We start from the raw sequence: 20,563 nt of genomic DNA on the forward strand, positions 1-20,563 counted from the left end.
GCTCGGCGTACAAGTAGCTTGACGTCATCGTTGTCACGGTACAGTGTCTGGAGTCCGGTTAACTGGGTCTTTCACCAAATGCACTGGGTGTAGTGGAAACAATATCTTTTAATGCTGAAACCTTGAAATACACCCCGGATCGCATTGTGTGCTGCTACCTCAAAATCGACGAAGGTTGTAGTGGGTCGGAATGGAATCTGGAAGTGTGTCAGGTGGTCCTGTATTAGCGTGAACAGTTGTAGATAGCCTGGCTCTTTCCAGGATGTAGTGCCTATACAACTGGGGTCATGATGCCTTCAATTTGTACATGGATGTTGTAAATCTGGTGAAACAAAGTATCACAGAAGAATGTGTTAGATGCTGCAAGTTCGGCCAGGTTCTCTGATGTTGCGAATGCGATGATCCTGTTGTTCTGTTCATCGTTGTCAAAGAGGAGAACGGTAGAGAGGCGATTTGGCTGTGTAGAATGTTGGCAGTCGCTGGACCACGGCCTTGGAAGTGTCATCCCAGTCGTTGTCTCGGAGTCGGTTGAGCTCCTCCACAAAGATGGACGGATTCTACGCATTTGTTGGTGATCTGGTTCATGATCTGTCTGGCTACAACACTGGCTGGGTCTGAGGCGTGGGTGTGTGGATTTCTTCCAAAGTTAGCTGGTATGTTTTCTACTATCGAAAGGGATGCTGAACAGCCTGAGGTCGAACATCTCCATAATGTCCTGTTGCCGTTCCTTGGAATCTGTCTGTAGATGAATCCATTATGTGAAAGGTTCTGTCCGCCTCTTCTGTTGGTGATGAACTTAACGTTGATCTGAGCGTTAGCCGTTCTGTACTTGTATCAAACAACACAGATAATAATATCACTAAGATTAGACACACTTTACACTAAGCTGGAAAGTACAAGATTAACTAACATAGATGACAAATGTTATTATAATTTACACTAAAATGAAAAAGTACAAGATTAATTATTATATGTGTGACGAAAGTTAAGTAATAAATCAAACAATGAGAAATTGCTGCTTCAAGGTGTAGATTGAAATATGATAATTCTCAAAAATGTACTAGGCTTTTATACATTTCCCATTGAACAGCTTGAAATTGGGACAGTTTTTACAAATAAATTTGATTCCTTTATTTTACAGTTATTAACAGTTTTCTGAACAGTGATCAGAACTTTTTTTATCTGATGTACCTGTACAAGTTACCTGTACAACAATTCTGCACCAGACTATAACTCACTAACATCACAACCGACCTCCTATGTATACATGTTGTCATAGGTAGAGTTGGGTCCCAATCAAAACAGTATCAGCGCGGGTCTCTCTGAGCAGAGCTGCGCCTTCAAAGAACCAGACCGAGGCTGGAAGGGAGGACCATCCCCGGTCTACCAACCGACGCTGTAAAAACTACGAAGGATGGTCTGGTAGAAGGAGAGACATGGAAACAGATATCACAGAGATTCTCCTCTGAACAAGAACAGCACTGAGTACACGCAGTGTTGGGGTCTGAATCAGTATAAAATGGCCACGCCCATCAACCACGACGTTGTAATTAACTTCAATAAGAAACAATGACGTGAAGGTATTCATATGTCCTTCCTTTTAGGCGATCTAGAACGTTTTGAAATTATTGATATAAATATATTTTAAATGCAAGTTGTAATATCGCAGTAATTAATTCATTCAGTAAGTATAATAACCGGTAGCAAACCTCAGAGCGCCTGGACTCGACCTTACACCCGAAATAGTCACGGTCGTTTTATTACATTTTACTCCAAGTTCTGGAAAAATCAATGTTCAACAATTTTGAAATCCATTTGATTTGATGAAACGGATGTGTAGGTTCCGCTTTAAGTCTCTGACATTTGTCAACTACTTATAGTTCCGCCACTTGTAGAAAACAGCTACAGGCGAAAAATCTCTCTTGGGTGACTTACCTCCCTTACATTGTTTCCTGAGTTCTGTTTCCAGCGTTAGAGAGATTTCCCTCCCTTCTACCTTTACCATTCGTAATTCGGATGAAATTTCGGTGTTCATATCCAAGCCGAATTTCTTAAACAATTAAGTTTTCTGGTAGATCGAAAACCAAAACTGATATCATAACTTCAGCCGACTTAAGTGATTGTCTGTAGATGAAATTAAACTGTTTTGTTATGTTATTTTTTCTTTCACTTGTAACGCGTCACGGTATGTGAAAAAGAAAAGAACAAAAAATAAACGAACAACAAACAAGCGTGGTTTGTTGGTATTGTGATGTCAAAATGATGTTTTATCTCTGGTACTGTGTAATATAAAACCATATTCAAGAAACTACCTGTTAATCTACAAACATCATTTCCACTGATCGTGGTTCGGAGGGTTATTTCAGGGAGCACACCTGACTGTACGGTGGTGCTGAATATCTCGCCTCAATCCTTAAATTTCCACTGAGTTATTGTACATTTTTCAGCAGCGGAGATTTCGAGACAGAAAATGTCGGACACTATCATCTTATGCGAAAGGTAATCCACGAGCTTCGAAATTTATGTGACGTTAATCCGAAGATGATGTTGGTCTTAAGTGAGAATTTTAAGTGGGTACTATACAGGTCATTTTGATGTTTTTTTTAGCTTTCTTCCCTCTGTGTTATAAACTGACATGTGTATCTAACAATGTCAGACATCTGAGAGGTATGGATTAGCCATTTAAGCTATCCTGTTAGGACTATGAGTTAACACAGAAAAAATAGTTAGTGGTACAAGCTCAATTATTTGTGATACTAAACCGGAAAGTATCGGGGACATCTCCAATATAACCTAAGAAATCCAAATCAATCTAACACATGAAATACAACCAAACTTAAAATTAACAATCGTACGTAATTTTTTTTATCTCAAACGTGGAATGATATATATATAAGAAACTCTCCTACTCTCAGTTAATGTTAACCAAAGATCAGCATCACAGGACTAACATACAACAAGTGTTTTCTGATATGTAGTTCACATAAATTAAACCGTGACATTGAATATAAGCCAAGGTCATATACTTTCGCACATATTCAAAGTCACAGGTGTCAAATTTGTTAGACCACTAAACGACTTCTTCTCATGAACTAAACGGTCTACAGGCATGGTATTTTGCTACTAAGTTCCTTTGATAAAACCCTACAAAGTTTACGAAAGTAAATAACATTAACTTATATTCAAGGTCAGAGAGGTCAAATTTGTTCAAACGTTCAAACGACTTTATCTTATTAAATAAAGGACCTAGATGCATGATATTTGGCTAGTGTGTTCCTAATTAATGTGAAGCCTGACAAAGTTTGCGAAAACAAATGACCTTGATTTATGTTCAAGGTCACAGGGGTCACATTTGTTAGCCCGTTAAACGACTTCTCCTCGTGAACTAAAAGGCATAGAGGCATGATAGTTTGGTGAGATATAGATACCAAGTGAGCGCTATAGGCCCATTGGGCTCTTGTTTATTGTTAGTACGTATTTTATACATTTTCATTTACATTATAATGCTATACAGATAGCTGATTTCCATTGTCCAGCTTGACCACCTCTTTGGTTCGGAAAACCCCTCTCAAATTTAGCGCTGATAACGTTACGTAATAGAAATGGGAACGGGGCAGTTAATTTTGTAAACACGCACCACGTGAAGGTCGGCAGAAATGACAGCAAGAATTGTAACAAAGTAATTAAATCCCGTTTTTCAGCTCCGAATTTTGTGATGGATGTGACAAATGTTATGTGATAACTCAAGTCAATTCACATTTACGAAATAAGGACATTAATTGTCAACATTACTACGACCAATTCAGGCGAGAAGTCATTTTTGTTCACGGGCAGATCTGTTTTGTGCACATACGTTATCATGTGTGACGCAAAACTACATCTCCAGACTGTTGATCTTATTTCTTATATTTATTAATGAACTTCTCTTTGTGCACATGTCAGCGAAAACCAGCTGTCATTGTTCAAAAGATGATACCTTTGATATACATGTTCTATAATTAAAAGAAGTCAGTTAAAAATAGTTTTCCGTGATTATTTAAAGTACAGAAGGAACAACGATTGAAATGTACAAGAAACGGACCACTGTGTCCTTGATGATTTGAACAATGATTGTTTCACACAAGGCATGTCAACAGGCCAATGTCAACTAAGAAAACAACGGGTCGCTGGTTGGCCATGCCAGCCATAATCAACTGATCATTTCATTAAGAACAGGGCTACATTTCACCTTTTCGCATTTGCATAAGCGTTTCCTCGAACTCAAATAACATGTTTATTTACATTAAAATTCTGCAAAACACGGTTTGTACTACATTTCAAGTTAATTTAAAAATATGTCTAATAAAACAGCTACACGACAAGCTGATTAAAATACAGATATTAGTTTATCATCCCAATACTTTCCGTTCATTAATGATAATGAGATTGTATTACACGACAACCTTGGTTTAACCTGTAGCGACGAAAAAAAATTCCTTTAACCTCGTGCGAAAAAATTAAATATCGAAAGTAATCGTTTTCACTCACACGACCAACATCTAGGACTTTTATCTGTATCTTAATCCGTGCATGGACCAAAAACAAATAAATATTCACACTATTTTGATCGCGCGGTGAATCACTCGATAAGAGGCACTGAGGCAGTTACTCAAAGGTAAATCCGGACCGGTATGTACAGCAAATATCGAAATGTTCGGTCAAAACTGAAAGTTATTTTCAACGGAGGGGACAATTCACTGGAAATTCAAAATATTGACTGTTTATGTACCCTCCGTTAATAGATTTCATCTTAGCACAGATAATCAGAAATATTGGTATAAAATCGCTTAAGAGAATACTTCTCCGTTCAAAAACATGGTCAAGTACACAGTCTTGAATAAAGTTACCATTTCGTTGTCGCCGGATTACTGATTAAGCTCAGTTTCAAATCAATAAAATTGAATTATGTTCTGCTGTCGATCGAAACATGCTAAACGTGTGGGTAAGGATTTTGTTAATACTGTCTCGAGAACATCTGATAAATGCATATAGCACATGGCTACTCTGTTGTGTTGATAGCGTCATCTTGAAATGTCCCCTCCGGACCACACATGCGGTATCATTATAGTCGTATAAGAGTTTTTTTTTCAAACTGACGTAGAATCTTACCGGCGACGTGTATAATACGATATCCTCCTTCTCATAGTTTAAAACTTTGTCTAGAGGTCTCAGCAGCATTTGTTGGTCCAAGGAACCGTGCGCGGTCTCCTTCTCGGTGTATAGGAGTTGAAAACGTAGATAATACGCAGTCTAGGTCAGTTTGTAGAATATAAAACGATAAGTATTTATAACGTATATATAACTTGTTAAATGAAAACGTAAATACGATGCTATTCTAGTACATATTATTACTACAAAACTAAATATATAACAATATTATCATACATTTATCACATGTTAGCGACTTCGTCTATTTAAATGTCAAGAAGCCGGACATCAGCTGTTTGTTAAAGCCATGTGGGCTCTCAGACGGTTAATCTAAAACCGCTTAATTGGGTCAGGCTATTCCATTTACTCGTGTCATAATATAACCACAGATCTGCTACTGCATACTAAAAGCTTACTCAGTTGTCGTCAGTCAGATAAACGGTGTCTTTATTTTTAATGATATCGATAAGCACAGACGAGTTTTATGTATAGATTCGCTTCGCTGATTTTTAGGAAAACCGCGAGTGTTGAGGGACTGTATACCCTCGAGCAGAAATGAGATCGTCCAAGCGATAGGTTCCCCTCGCCGAAAAAGATTTGGTACTTATTACTTACACAGCAAATCTGCAAGATGGCGGTGCGGGAGCTTCATCCCGTGCTGAAACTATTCCTGATTTTAACTTTTACACAATACATTTGTGCAGAAGTTTTAACCCCACCCTACTTTAATTTGGCTCAGGGACGAGAGATCACTGCAACAGCAACTTGTGGCGAGACACCCTCCGGAGGAGAAAGCAGAGAACTTTATTGTCGACTTACGGGTGCAACGGGTCAAGAAAGATCTAGTGGAGATACAGCATTGATTCAAGGACAGTACTGTGATTATTGTGACCGGAATGAACCTGGAAAAGAACACCCTGCAAGTTATGCCATTGATGGGACGGAGCGATGGTGGCAGAGCCCCCCGCTCTCTCGGGGTATGGCATACAACTCCGTCAATCTCACCGTCAATTTGGGTCAGGTACGTGAGTAAAGAAAAAAATCAATAGTAAAAATAAGTTTAAAAGAGTTTGCATTAGGTAGACATCCGTGGGTGCCGAATTTGTCTAGTTGACCTTCGCTTTAAATCCTTAGATTACATAAACATTGACGGTTAAACTGAAACTAGCGCTTCAGAAATTACCGTAAATATCATACAATTTCGAATGCGTGCATCATATAATGGGGACTTCAGAAATAGTGGTGCGACTGGTTGTACAGGTAACCAAGAGTGATAAAATTAAGTTTACCTCTGCAGTTGTCAAAACCATCATTTCAAGTTCTCTATTATCTTGAGTCTTACTGCTAATTATAAAGTGAACAGCTCTTTGAAATTGTGAATATTTGTTGGAAAGGTATAATAAAAGGGAAAGCTTTTCAGCGGACAGTGTTTGAATCTTCAACAGGGGAAATAAAGGATAGTTTAATACTAAAATATAATCAAAACAAGAGGAACACATCAGGCCTTTTTTCCAGGGGCTCTGTGGGGCCGGGTATTGGCCCCATTCCCAGTATTAAATTGATTTCATAATATGACCAATTTCCTCCAATATATACCTTACTTCTATTTAAATTCCCCCTCGGTTGATAACTTTTCCCCCTCAAAATGAGAAACCTGAGTTCACCATCATCAATATTACTTCATAGTGAATGGTCACATAGGGTCAAAGTTCACTTTATAGTGGGAGAGGTCTCTTAAATTTATTGCTGGTTTAAAGAACAATGTTTCAAACAATTTCAAAGAGATCTGCTCTGGTACACCAAAATTGAAATACATATATCTCATTATGGTATTAGTTTGGGTGTTTTACACCCCTTTTTGCTTTGCAGTGGTTGCGGCTGAAGGTTGAAGGTCAAATCATTATTTTCAAGGGCTTAGCTAGAGGTGAACTGCCAGCATTATTTTTCTGAAGTATTATGTTTTTAGTGAAACATGCAAGTTAAGAAATGAAGTTTCTTAATAGAATTACCCCTTTGATTGCCCAAATTTTGTCTGAAGCATTCTTGGGTGAAGGGTAATCAGTTATGTATAAAGGGTAGATGTCAGCTCCTGGGGCAGAGGGACGGGGCCCAATAGGGGGAAAAATAAAGTCTTCAAAATCCTGCTCCTGTTGGAATGCTTGGCTTCTGGCAAAATTTAGTTTAAAGTATTCTTAGGTGAACAGCAATCAAATTTGTGTAAACAATGAGTCACAGCTCGATAGGGTGGGGCCAATAGGGAAAAACAACAAATTTTTAAAGATCTTGCTTGTCTTGTTGGAATGATTGGATTTTCCCCAAATTTGCTCAGAAACATCCTTGGAGGGAAGGTCGTGGGGTGGGGATGGGAACAAATTAAGTATTAGTTTTTCTGTCGTCTGGGGCCTGGGGGGGGGGTAGGGCCCAAAATAGGACATTTTGCAAGTTCTTCGAGATCCTACCCCTTAGGAATATTGTCCGCATTTTGTCCGAGGCATTCTTGGATTGAGATGAGTCAATTTTGTTTAATCAGTGATTTGCATCCTTTGGAGGGAGGGGTAGGCCCATTAGGGGAAATAGAGCAAATTCTTTAAAATCCTACTCGTCCTGTAGGAATGATTGTGCCCATATGTTTTGGGTATAATGAGAAAATTATTGCTAAAATAATTATCAGGATCATGTTACAGATCACCTGTCTGTGTCAGCTACACCTGTTTACTTGTAGGTGTAGGTATAGATATAGAAACACCTATTGTCCATTTCTGAACTTAGGCATGCAACCATTCGGTGTCCTCCACATGAGGTCACTAAAAAGAGGTCATCGAGACTTCCTGACGCCCACTAAGACATAGCTAGGAAAATTTGTAAAACTTCTATTAGATTACAGTGTCTTTTATTTGGGAATTTTACGGTCACGATAGGAAGTGGGATCACTGTAATTGTGCCATGTAATTTTTATGTGTTGTGAGTTTATTGTTGATGACTTTTATACAACTTAATACTTGTTGTTTATTAAATACTACAACACTTGTAAGTGTAAATTGTGACATGGGTATTGAATCACAACATAAGTCTTGCCAGTAAATTTTGAGTAGTTTGTACGGCTTGGTAGAGTACACCATGTGGCTTTATATAATTTGTACATCCTGGGTTTCTTAACACACTAAATGACCCGACAAAAAGTCTTGTGTCTGGTCATCCCTCAGTGTAGTTCATGACAAGTGGGTACAGGGTCAGCACCCTCTTTCCCCCTTCTAATGACTAGTCCATTACAAGGAGGATACTGTTACTAAAAGTAGGGTCATTTCCTGACCTCCCTCCTAATGGGCCAGTCCATTACAAGGAGGATACTGTTACTGGCAGCAGGGTCAGTTTCTTTAAACAGCATGAGCCTGTTTCCTATCAAGTATCTGCCACATGTGTTATGGTTCACACATCCTGAATATAGCCTTGTCTTTCTAGGTTCATTGACTGCACACATCTGTTATTAAATATTGAGTATGTGTTTAATTTTTTTTCTCAGGGCATAGGTTGTAACATTTTACATGTCTTGGTCAGTATGAGTATTATCCTTGTCTTTGTACAAAACTCTCTTCTTCTTGTATTTGATGAACAAAGTTCATGTGTTTACAGAAAACACTAGATGAATATGCATAATAGATTTACTTGGGCAGGAATGTTTTCACACGAATTGTGTTGAGCCAAAAAAAACTTTGATAACATAATAAAGCCCACCCATCACAAAGCAGGGGTGGGAGTGTATTAATGGGACATGTTCACTAATTATAAAGATGGTAAAGAGATTTTATTCTGGAAATTTTATAACTTTATAGAGTTTTATGATTCAATTACTGTAGATATATTTCACCATAGCATATGGAAGTTATATAACTTGTAATATAACATATTAAAACAATTACACAATACCTATGTGTACTCATCAGCTACTTCTAAAGCATACTGTATTAGAATGCTGATAGAAAATGTGATAGTGTGAAGAATACATTTGTTATCAAAGAACTGTATATTTGTTGTAGCAAAATGTTTTAATCTATTATTTAGTCATGGTTTCCCTCTGGTAGCTTTTGGTATAAGAACTAGTTTTCTTTATCTTGCTTTGTTGCAAACACAATACAAAATGTAAATTTTTAAAATAATTCCTAATTGATTTTATTGGATGAAAATCCAAGATGTGCAGTTCGATGATCCCTAATTAGAGCGCTTTGTTTTTCTTGTGAAGCTGAGCATGAAAATGTTCTATGGTGTATTGGTTGTGTTATTGGGCAAGAAAAATGCAGTGGTCCTTCAGTATGTTGTTCAGTGAGAAAGCCACCAACTGTAACAAAAAGACCCAGTCTCAAAGTATCCTTGATGATGAAAGGGTGATAAAAGTTAAAACCTAGCAAGTAAACAAACAAATGAAACATATATCTTTTAAACAAAATTTTATCTCCTTATGTATTAAAAAAAAACCCTATATTTATGGGAAAGGGAGTTGGATGGTTTGGAGATGACACTATATATCAAATATTAAAAGCACAACTGAAATGTTACTCTGAGTTTAAATAGGGTAAATAAAAGTCATCCACTGTTGTGAGTGTTACATATGATTGTCACTTGTGTTGACCAGGCACATTCCTGTGTCTTTTGGTATAATTTGGGTGGCAACACAGTCTGTAAATAAATACAGTATTACTGTGCTCAGTAAGACAATAATGGTATACATAGATAAAAGTTAAAGTGAAATTTCTGTAGTTAAATACACAACCCATGAAAATAATAGTTATGCATTTTGATTTATAAGCTAAATTCTGTGTGAGGGAAAAAAATCGTCCGCACCAACAGATTTGTGGTGTAAATACCGGTTACTGGCATCACAATGTATATGTGTGAAGCTGTTCCTGCTTAGATGCGTGGAAAAAATGTTTTTATGTAATAATTGGTCATAAATTTTATCTATTTTAGTACAATTTCGAACAGATTTTCGTCGCTGGTTTATTATACAGTCATAAATAAAATTTTATAGTACTAAATGTGATTTTTATTAGGCTGTTTGTAAAAGTTTAAGAAAATAATTCTAATCATAGCTTTTAATGTTAAATTCATTTCAGTCTATTAAAGTACATATCAGTTCTCTTTTAAAGCTTTTTCACATCATAACTTTGGTTGAATTTTCAAACTTGTACATCCTTTGCACTAAATGTTTTGAAGCAAGTCTGAATAATGTAGCCACCTTTTTTACCACTGAGCTATTGCTGGAATGTGAGATAGCTGTATCTTACTGGGACAGTTTTGCATAGAAATAAGTCTGACAGGTCCTCCGAAGGCAAGGGCTAAATGATTAGATATTATCAGATTAGACTCGACCATAATTTAAAAAAATACTCCCATTTTACCACTTTTTGAAATTAAGATACATTATAACAAATTTCACATGTTAATTTAGAGAGGTTTTTGTTAAGAATTACTGGAGATTGTGTGGAAAGTGTGATCACAAGTTTGAGAGCGTGTCTCACAGGCTTCCATGGAGTGTGAGAAGGGTGTGATCATGAGTTCCCAGGGAGTGTTATAGGAGGATGAGATCATGGGTTACATTTAACTGTCAGGAGGATGTTATCATAAGTTCTCTGGGGGTGTTAGGAGGCTGTTATAATGGTTGAGTTTCCTAGGAGAGTTATAGGGGGATGTTATCATGGGGTAAAATGGAGTGTTAGGAGAGTGTTATTATGTGTTCCCAGAGAGAGATAGAAGGGTGTGATCATGAATTCCCTGGGAGTGTTGGGAGGGTGTTACTATGTGTTCCCAGAGAGAAATAGGAGGGTGTAATCATGAGTTCCTTGGGAGTGTTAGGAGGGTGTGATCATAGGTTCCCAAGGAGTAGTTCATACCACACACCCCTGGACCTGACAGGGGAACTGATGGAGATTATGTTGAGATCCTGTCTACATAATGTATACATAGGCTACTTTGCTTGCCCTACATATCTATATCATTTCTTATCTGTCTGTTGCCATAGTTACTGAGCAGTTAGTCTGATATTTTGTCAGTGTATATATACTGACAGAATTTCTGGTGTTATTACCAAGAATATTCTTGTCTACCAACAGTTTACAGCTGCTTAGCAAGAAATTACTGACTTAACAATGTGTAGCACATGTACCATGGTACAGACAAAACATCATCAATATGGATATATACACTGACAGGATGAGAGGCTCCAATATCCAGATTTTTTATAACTTTTACATTAGTATTATACAAGAAAAATACTTCAAAGGATTTATATAAAAGATATTCATTTTTTTGAAAGTGTTCTTCTGAGTGATGGCAGAATGACTTTGTATCATATTCCCAGAATTTGACCTCTGACTGAATAATGGCCTTAATACTAAACAGCTGCAACTGTCATATAACCTGTCTATGGCTGTGTTGTAAAACACATTTTAACCTGGATATGCCACAAACCATTAATGAGACTCCGATCAAATTTACCTCTGTGTTATGATATTGGAACCTGCCAAATCTGACACCAAATTTACCTCTGTGTTATGATATTGGAACCTGCCAAATCTGACACCAAATTTACCTCTGTGTTATGATATTGGAACCTGCCAAATCTGACACCAAATTTACCTCTGTGTTATGATATTGGAACCTGCCAAATCTTACATCAAATTTACCCCTGTGTTATGATATTGGAACCTGCCAAATCTTACATCAAATTTACCTCTGTGTTATGATATTGGAACCTGCCAAATCTGACACCAAATTTACCTCTGTGTTATGATATTGGAACCTGCCAAATCTGACACCTGAGTAGTCTGACCCTTTATCTGTATGACTTACTGATGCTTAACCTGTAATTTCTTTGATTTTAAACAGAATCCCAGATTAGATAGTTTGTCATTTTACTTGTATGTATCAAATAGAAAAGGTTTTAACTGTAACCAAAATAACACATTGGTTGTGTTAATGTGGGTTATTAACTATAAAACTGATAATTCTTCTACTTTTGTATGGGTGATGTGATAGGAAAATTAAACCGGTTCATAATAATATGTCGTGTAAAGATGTTTATGGATAATTACATATAATTACATATTTATGGTCAACACATACAGGTGAAATATTTTTGTAAAGGGTTGACAGCAGTGAGATCTCCAAACACATAACACATCCTGTATTAGGTATTTACATGAAACTGACATGTGATTGTTTGTTTTAGGAAATGATTTGTAAAGTTTCTGCATTGATGAAAACAGAGGGATCATTATTATGTGTATATAAATGTGAATAATTTCAACTTTATATATTAAAGTGACAGATTCACATTTGTGATGAAAAACTACCTACACATGTTGGTATAATCTGTGTTAATCTTGAAGCTAAATATAGAATTGTGTCTATCGTGGTGGCTGTCAACTCAGTACAGAATGGATTGCAGTGTTGTGTACTTACTGTAAATATCCTTATGCTCGTCTGAAATACAAACATTTTGAATTACTTAGAAAAGACAGCAGGTTTGGTCCTGGCACTAAATTACTTGTCAAAAATTAAGCTGAGAAGTTATCCCATGAAAACTTGAATGATTCTACAAAGTTCAACTTAAGTTGGGTCATGTATCTTGAAACTTATTTACATCAGAATTTCCATGACAGTGTTAGTTAACATATGTAATATGGAACCTGTTTAGTCACAAATAAATCTTATGTAAATCTTCAACTAGGATCTGAATTAGGACTGAAGCTAACCTTGCACATATGAAATCTAAGACTTGATTGATGAAACCAGAATTACAGAACTTTTTCTTTGTGTCGTCTGTCAAGTCTTCATCAATTCAGTCCCTCTCTTTGAGTGGTATTATATATAAATATAGGAGTACAGAACCTATTCATACAGCAGTTGTTTTTGGACTCCGATATAATCAAGTCCTAAACTTATCTCAGGTTTTTCCTCAAAAAAGACTTCCACAAATTTTGAGACCTCTCCTTCGCCCTTAAAAAAAATAAGAGAGAAAAAATTTACATTGTGTTTATTTGGAATGGATGTCTATTGAAAATCTCAGTACATTGATTTTATATCACATATACCAACACCCCACCCCCATGAAGTACAGTGGCATTTGACAACAAGTATTAATATCACATTTCATCACCAATTTTATAATGATGGTGAAAAGTTTGAGTAAACTTACAACAACATGTCTAGATATTTCATATTTCTGTCACATAGTTCTTGGTGTTAGACAAGTAGTTGACCTCATTCACGATTAAAAGAAATTTATACCAGTTACAAATGTTATGACCAACATTTATTTTTTCTTACTTACACAAAAGACTTTATTTTAAAGTATGTAATTATTGTAAAGTAATACCTGATTCTTTGTTAATAATAGTTGGTTACTGAAATTTCAAATTGTTACTGTGCTTCAACAAAAAATTACATGGAGATAGGGCGGGGATCTTCTTTTTCAAAATCTTTGTGATATATCTATTATTAGAAAGTGGACATGCCAAATCAATTCCGCTGTGAACAGCTGTATCATTTTGTATAAAGTGAATGGTTTGCCTGACATGGAATATATTGAAATTAAAATGAAATGAATGAAAGAGGTTTCAGAAGAAATGTGTAGAAATTTGTAAAATCATTATATGGTTACAAGATAGTGCCAGACATTTATAACAGGCTATTCTGAGAATCGGTTTTTTGCATCATTGACCTTTGAAAATGTACAGATCAGATGGGACCTTAGATAGGATATTCATCATGTGCTAAGAAAAAAGGAAATAGAATTTTAAGTAAATCTTATGTTTGATAATGGAAGAAATATGAGTAGAAATTGGCAATGATAGTTTTAAATTGGTGTAAGATATACAAGGTAGCCTATTATAAAAATTGGAAAGAAACAATATACAAAAGTTAAAAACTAAAGTTGATCTTAAAACATTTAATGCATATTTATTAATCTATAATTTTCCATTTTAGGAATTCCATGTGGCCTATGTGTTCATCAAGATGGCTAACTCTCCACGTCCAGGAGTCTGGGCTCTGGAACGCTCTGTGGACAATGGAGAGACCTGGAAGCCTTGGCAATACTTTGCAGACACAGCCAGCGATTGTAACAAGTTCTTTGCTGTGGAAGCTGACACTAAATTGGTCGCTGACGATTCTGTCATCTGTGCTACTCAGTTTTCTAAAATTGTACCTCTTGTTAATGGAGAGGTAAGTATTTTCTAAAGTTTGTAATACTTTCTTAGGACTAGTTGAGCAGGTATGATTGACCAAAAAAATACTGCATTATTTTAGATATTAGTATATGTGTCTACTAAAGCATTTTACTTTTCACTTTCACTTTGAAACAAATGCTCATTTATCCATGGGGGTAGATCATGTTGGAAAATTTAAACAACTTCTCAATAACCAAAATGCCCTGGGTGTTGATATTAGCCCTGTAGCATGCTGGGATGAAGGGCTGCCAAGATGTTTGTCCTTTTTATTGACCTTGACCTACTTTCATACATTCAAGGTCATTGAAGTCAAATATGTTTAAATCTTTAAACTACTTCTCAATAATAAAAATGTTCAAGCTGTTGATATTGGTTTTTTAACATAAGTGGATAAAGGGATATCAATTTATTCAGCTAATTGACCTTGACTTATCATGAAGGTTTCTTTGGTCAAATGGTTGAGATTACAAAAGTTTTTCAACAGGTTCAGAGTAATGGCATTTTTGTAGTAGCATGTATAAAGAATATGATTTCAAGATTGCAGAAAATTTTTCTATGAACCAACAAGGTCAAATTGGTCAATTAATTTTAGGCCTATTTGGCCTGTTATATGTACAGGTCTTTACAGTCAGATGACCGTTGCTGCCTGTAGGCTCTTGTATTCTAATTTTGATATCACTTGGATCGAAATATTTTCTAGAGGTATTGACAGAACGGATGAGAGAGAAAAATCTAGCTATTGGTAACATGTGTGATTTCCCTGGCTTATGTACGGAAAGTTACTGTTTAAAAGGAATACTGTGTTATTTAAAGACTTTTAGAACTAGAATTATAGATGTAAATTATAAACCTGGATAGTGAAAACACTTGTCTTTGTTGAAATTATCCTTCTAGAATTCAGATTTGGACAGGTAAAAATCTTTAGATAAAATCCATGACATTTAATACTTTACAAGAAGGTAAAATTACCTTCTGTCAGAATAAAGAGACAAATTCTGTGGTTTTCTAAGGTCATCTTTCTACCTCAGATAACATTGTAACTTAAGAAAACATTGAACCCTGAGGCTCACATGTCATGTGGCCTCAAATGACCACCGTCAATAGCAATAGATGGGACAACAGTCTTTTCATTTCATTGAAAAACCACTGACTCGGCAGAACAGTTTTTATAGGTTATTATTCATACTAAGTTGTCCTTTAAACTAGGTCATATGGTAAGAGTAGAAACCTGCTATGTTTGGGATAAAGCCCTCATGTAAATTTATACAAAATAGGTCAGTTGTCAATTATAAAAATGATGAAATTGAAGATAGCTTAATATTGTTGTATTTACTATATATAGCCCTGTATGTACGAAATAAATATGCAGGATTTTCTAAAGTTAGATTTTTTTTCTTTTCATTTTTATTGGCCGAATTGCACATAGGATCTTTGTAGGATATTTCTTATATATGTTTAAGATGTGCACCTCCTATTATGGATTCATTGCGGACATTTTCTCGGATTTTCGGGGCTTTGGAACTTAGTTATTTTCTGCAGTTTGGCAGGGAAAAGGGTTACCAGTTTTGTAGAATCAACTCCTCCTAGAGTTTTTGACATAGAAGCATGAAACATTGTAGAATATTTTTATATATGTTGAAGATGTGCACCTATTAATTAAGAATTCATTCCGGACGTTTTTTCTTGATTTTCCGGGCTTTGGAACTAAGACATTTTCAACAGTCTGGCATGGAAAATTCAAGATGGCAGCTTTTGCCTCTCATTGGTCGAGATGTTGTTTTGAGCGTGATAACCTCTCATTGGCTGAAACGTTGTTTTGAACATGATATATAACATTGCACTCATCCTGCAACCCGGCCAATTGTGGCTTTGCCCCATTTTTTTCACTTATGATTTGATGAAGGAAGATGTTTCTGTTGATTGTAAACATCAAATATATTTAACAATTTACATATAATGAGGTGTTATTAATTTCAAGGAGTTACTGTAGTTTATAAACTGGTAAATAATCTAGAAGACAAAACTCAGAAATAAGAAGAAATGGAAAGAAAAAAAAAATCCAAGAAAAAAACTCCAATAAAGGCCGAACTTAACCCAAAATTGTAACTTTAATTTTTAACTGAAAACCGTGATTATTTTGATATAGCAAATTACAACAAAAGAAAGGGGTGCAAATCGTAGCTAGAAAAATAAGGCACTTGGGTAGAAATGTTATCTTTTTAATTTTGATCTACTAGTTTATTTTCTTCATGCAACTTTCATTCTAAGAAAATAATTACTGTCTTCTTTTTCACCAGATTGTCGTGTCTCTTGTGAACAACCGTCCAAATGCCATGAATTTCTCTTATGCGGAGACACTTCAGGAATGGACCAAGGCAACCAATGTAAGGCTACGTCTGATCCGAACAAAAACACTGCTAGGACATCTGATGGCTGTCGCACGTCAGGACCCAACTACAACTCGTAGAGTAAGTATACGACTCATATCCTTGGTGAATTTGTTTAAAAATTACTGTAAATGTAAAAGTTTTTTTTTTTTTTTTTTGCAAATATTGTATATATGTAAGGATATTCTGTTAATGTTTGTCTTAGTTTAATTGTTTGTGTCAATAACCATGAAATGCTTTGACTTTGAAAGGCATCGAATATGAAAACATAATTATATACTGTTTGTTTTTCTGAATTATAAACTTTGGCTATATCATAAAAATGAAACCCTGCCATATAGGACCATTAATCAATTGTGAAAGAAGATTTAGGGATAGATTAGATTTTTTAATATATGTCTTTGAAAGATATTTGTCAAAGAGTTTTCTTAAAATTCTTAAAAATGTTAAAGTTTGCCATTGATAAACGGTTACAGGTGATGCCATGATGACGACTTCTGTTACTGGTTAAACTCCTAATATTATCTCTTGTGTGTATTATAGTACTACTACAGTATCAAAGATATTTCTATTGGTGGGCGATGTGTGTGTAACGGTCACGCTGAGAGTTGTGTTAGGAGTGACTCTGCAAATCCGAACAAGCTTGTTTGCCAGTGTGAACACAATACATGTGGCGACCAGTGTGATCGCTGTTGTCCCAATGCCATACAGAAAAAATGGCAACCTGGACGTGTAGACAAGGTTTTTCAGTGTGAAGGTAAGTGATGTGGGTTGTAAAAGTTGTCTCCCTTCGATAGTAAAGCGTTCTTAATATATTTGTAGAAAGTTAATATATTGATACAAATACACCAAGAAATCAATATTCTGATTGTTGTGTGACATGACCACGTAAGCTGTGTAGATAAAACTGATTTGTGTTTATTTTTGTAGCCTGCCAGTGTTACAGACACAGTGACGAGTGTATCTATGATGAGGAAGTGGATAAACTGGGACAGAGTATCGACATTCATGGTGACTACATTGGAGGTGGTGTCTGTCAGAACTGTAGGGTAAATACAGATTTACTATCGTCATTTGATTTGAATACTTAAAATTAGATGATCTTGTAGAATTTTTGTAAATGAAAGAAATGGAAAAAAATAAACACTCAGAAACCATGATCTCAAGTTCAGACATTTGTGATAAGGAAGAGAAATGTGTGGTGAAAATTCAGAAGTTGCTGTAGGTATGAAAAGTGTCCTTTTCATCCAAAGTTCTAAATATGTTCCTGTCAAGAATTAAAGATGCTTTTCAGTCCTTATATCCTCTTTATCAAAGCTAGAATAAGGTTAGTGTTAAGGCTGGTACTAAGATCTGACACTTGCTTATTGCAGCATAACACAATGGGTGTCAACTGTAACGAATGTGTGCCAGGTTACTACAATCCCTATGGTGTACCACTCGACTCACCAGAGGCCTGTGTCCGTAAGTATCACACTTTTCATTAAGGCAGTTTATTACCTTTATATACAAAAGAGTTCTTCACTTATAAGCCATTAAAAGGTGGTTTTGACACCAGATAATGATAAAATTTTACATAATGTTTAGAAATGCTCATGCTATCATTAAACTTTGTGGATTGTTGTGGACATTTTCAACATCTATAATTATATTTATACAGTCTAACATTTTTATCTTGAACTCATATAATTCAAAGACCCTCTTTATGAATTTTGTTGGTCCCAGTCAAACTTCACACTAAACATTTTGAACTCATTTAAATCAAAAACTCAGATCACTTGAGGTTTTCCTGCGCTTCGCCGACTTTGAGATAACGCGGTTCGAATGCATATGTGGAATGTTGTTTCTATGCAATTTATGATAAAAGCTACTGGTAACATTGTTCATCTAATTATTAGTTTTGAAGTTTTATAAAACACTCACAAGATGCTTTAACCAAATCATGATTGACAACAGATACTAGGATTGAATTGATAAAGATGGTGTTTAAAATTGGTTTTTCATCAAATGAATGATTACCACTAAATGTACAACCCCATGGACTTATTGTTATTGACTGTGATGTGTTCCAGCTTGTGTGTGTGAAGGTCAGAAATACACCGGGGAGTGTGAGGCGGGTACAGGGCGATGTCAGTGTAGTAAGGAATACACAGGTCTCGACTGTGACAGGTAAGGCCTTACAGGATTGGATAGATATTGGTTGTAGGATACAGCAAACAGGTCAAAGGTCAAGAATAGATTTCCATCAGATATTGATACGAGTGCTACAGATCATACAAGCAGTTTTATTTGATTGGGTCATTTTGTTGTTACAGTTGTAGTTTTGGTTACTATGGCTACCCAGACTGTATACCATGTGACTGCCATCTGAACGGTACAGAGGGGACAGTGTGTACTGTGGGTGGAGGACAGTGTCCCTGTAAAGAGGAGTATGTTGGACAGCGTTGCGACATGTGTGCTTTTGGTTTCTACAATTTTCCCACTTGTGAACGTAAGTAAAATATTGATTCTTTGTATGACCTTTCAGGTTATTTTTATCAAATAAAATCACCTTTTGAAATTTTAAGGTATATCAACACAAAATAAGAAAGTAGAATTTGTCTGTAGAACATGGATGCCTTGAGTGTCTTGTAAAGTATTTTAATGATTTTCAATAAATAGAATGGTGACCTTGACCATGAAACCCTGAAACAATCATTACAGTAATGAAAATAGTAAAAGATACTGCATAACAGTACTTGTACACAACTTCATCAACAAAACTTCAACAAGGATTGAGTGAGAAAATAACAATATTCTATCTGTTACAGCATGCAAATGTGATTCAACCGGGTCCACCAGTAATGTGTGTGATGTGGAAACTGGACAGTGTCAATGCCATCCCAACTACTCAGGATTAGAATGTAACCAGTGTGCCAATGGATACTACAACTACCCAGAGTGTAGAGGTCAGTAGGTCAACTACCCAGAGTATAGAGGTCAGTAGGTCAACTTTCCAGATTGTAGAGGTCAGTATGTCAATATCCCAGAGTGAAGTGATCAATTAGTCATTGTGCCACAGTATATTGGTCAGTAGGTCAACTACCCAGAGTGTGGAGGTCAGTAGGCCAACTACCCAGAGTTTAGAGGTCAGTAGGTCAACTACCCAGAGTGTATTGGTGAGAAGGTCAGTTGCCCAGAGTGTATCGGTCAATAGGTCAGCTATCCAAAGTGTTGAGGTCAGTAGGTCAACTACCCAGAGTGTAGAGATCAGTCGGTCAACTACCCAGAGTGTAGAGGTCAGTAGGTCAACTACCCAGAGTGTAGAGGTCAGTAGGTCAACTACCCAGAGTGTAGAGGTCAGTAGGTCAACTACACAGAGTGTAGAGGTCAGTAGGTCAACTACCCAGAGTGTAGAGGTCAGTAGATCATATTAGATTTTATGTTAGCTTCTTAATGTACAATTGTTGTTATTCTGACTCGGGGGTTTGTTTTTCAGAGTGTGACTGTGTAGCGGCGGGTACAGAGGAGGCCATTTGTGACAAGGAGACAGGAGAATGTCTTTGTAAGGATAACTACCAGTTTCCTCGCTGTGACCGCTGTGCTCCAGAGTACTATGGATTTCCACTGTGTCAAGGTAAGTCCCTACACAGTCAGACAACTTGTGATCTCGTAACATACAAAGACATTGAGAAACCTTAAGTCAGATAAGAAATGTTTTGAGGATAAAATGTTTGACAAAATAAATTTAAATGGATGTTACACAGCATTAGATGGGAAAATGGT

The 20,563-nt window shown here is 36.2% G+C and overlaps 1 protein-coding gene across 1 annotated transcript in view; it reads left to right on the forward strand.

The window, feature by feature from the left end:
• The first annotated feature begins 5,818 nt into the window (after positions 1 to 5,818).
• Positions 5,819 to 20,563, forward strand: part of LOC132543147 (laminin subunit alpha-like) — a 65,676-nt gene continuing 50,931 nt past the window's right edge. Inside the window, exons 1-10 of the mRNA XM_060206617.1 lie at positions 5,819 to 6,208; positions 14,170 to 14,406; positions 16,709 to 16,879; positions 17,342 to 17,555; positions 17,729 to 17,847; positions 18,172 to 18,262; positions 18,871 to 18,967; positions 19,114 to 19,289; positions 19,609 to 19,746; positions 20,277 to 20,414. Coding sequence (XP_060062600.1) covers positions 5,819 to 6,208; positions 14,170 to 14,406; positions 16,709 to 16,879; positions 17,342 to 17,555; positions 17,729 to 17,847; positions 18,172 to 18,262; positions 18,871 to 18,967; positions 19,114 to 19,289; positions 19,609 to 19,746; positions 20,277 to 20,414 — 1,771 coding nt within the window. The remainder of the gene's footprint in view (positions 6,209 to 14,169; positions 14,407 to 16,708; positions 16,880 to 17,341; positions 17,556 to 17,728; positions 17,848 to 18,171; positions 18,263 to 18,870; positions 18,968 to 19,113; positions 19,290 to 19,608; positions 19,747 to 20,276; positions 20,415 to 20,563) is intronic.

The sequence above is a fragment of the Ylistrum balloti genome, unplaced genomic scaffold (assembly GCF_031769215.1).
Source record: "Ylistrum balloti isolate Yb309-2 unplaced genomic scaffold, AGI_CSIRO_Ybal_v1 Utg369578, whole genome shotgun sequence".
In the NCBI taxonomy this organism is placed as follows: domain Eukaryota; kingdom Metazoa; phylum Mollusca; class Bivalvia; order Pectinida; family Pectinidae; genus Ylistrum; species Ylistrum balloti.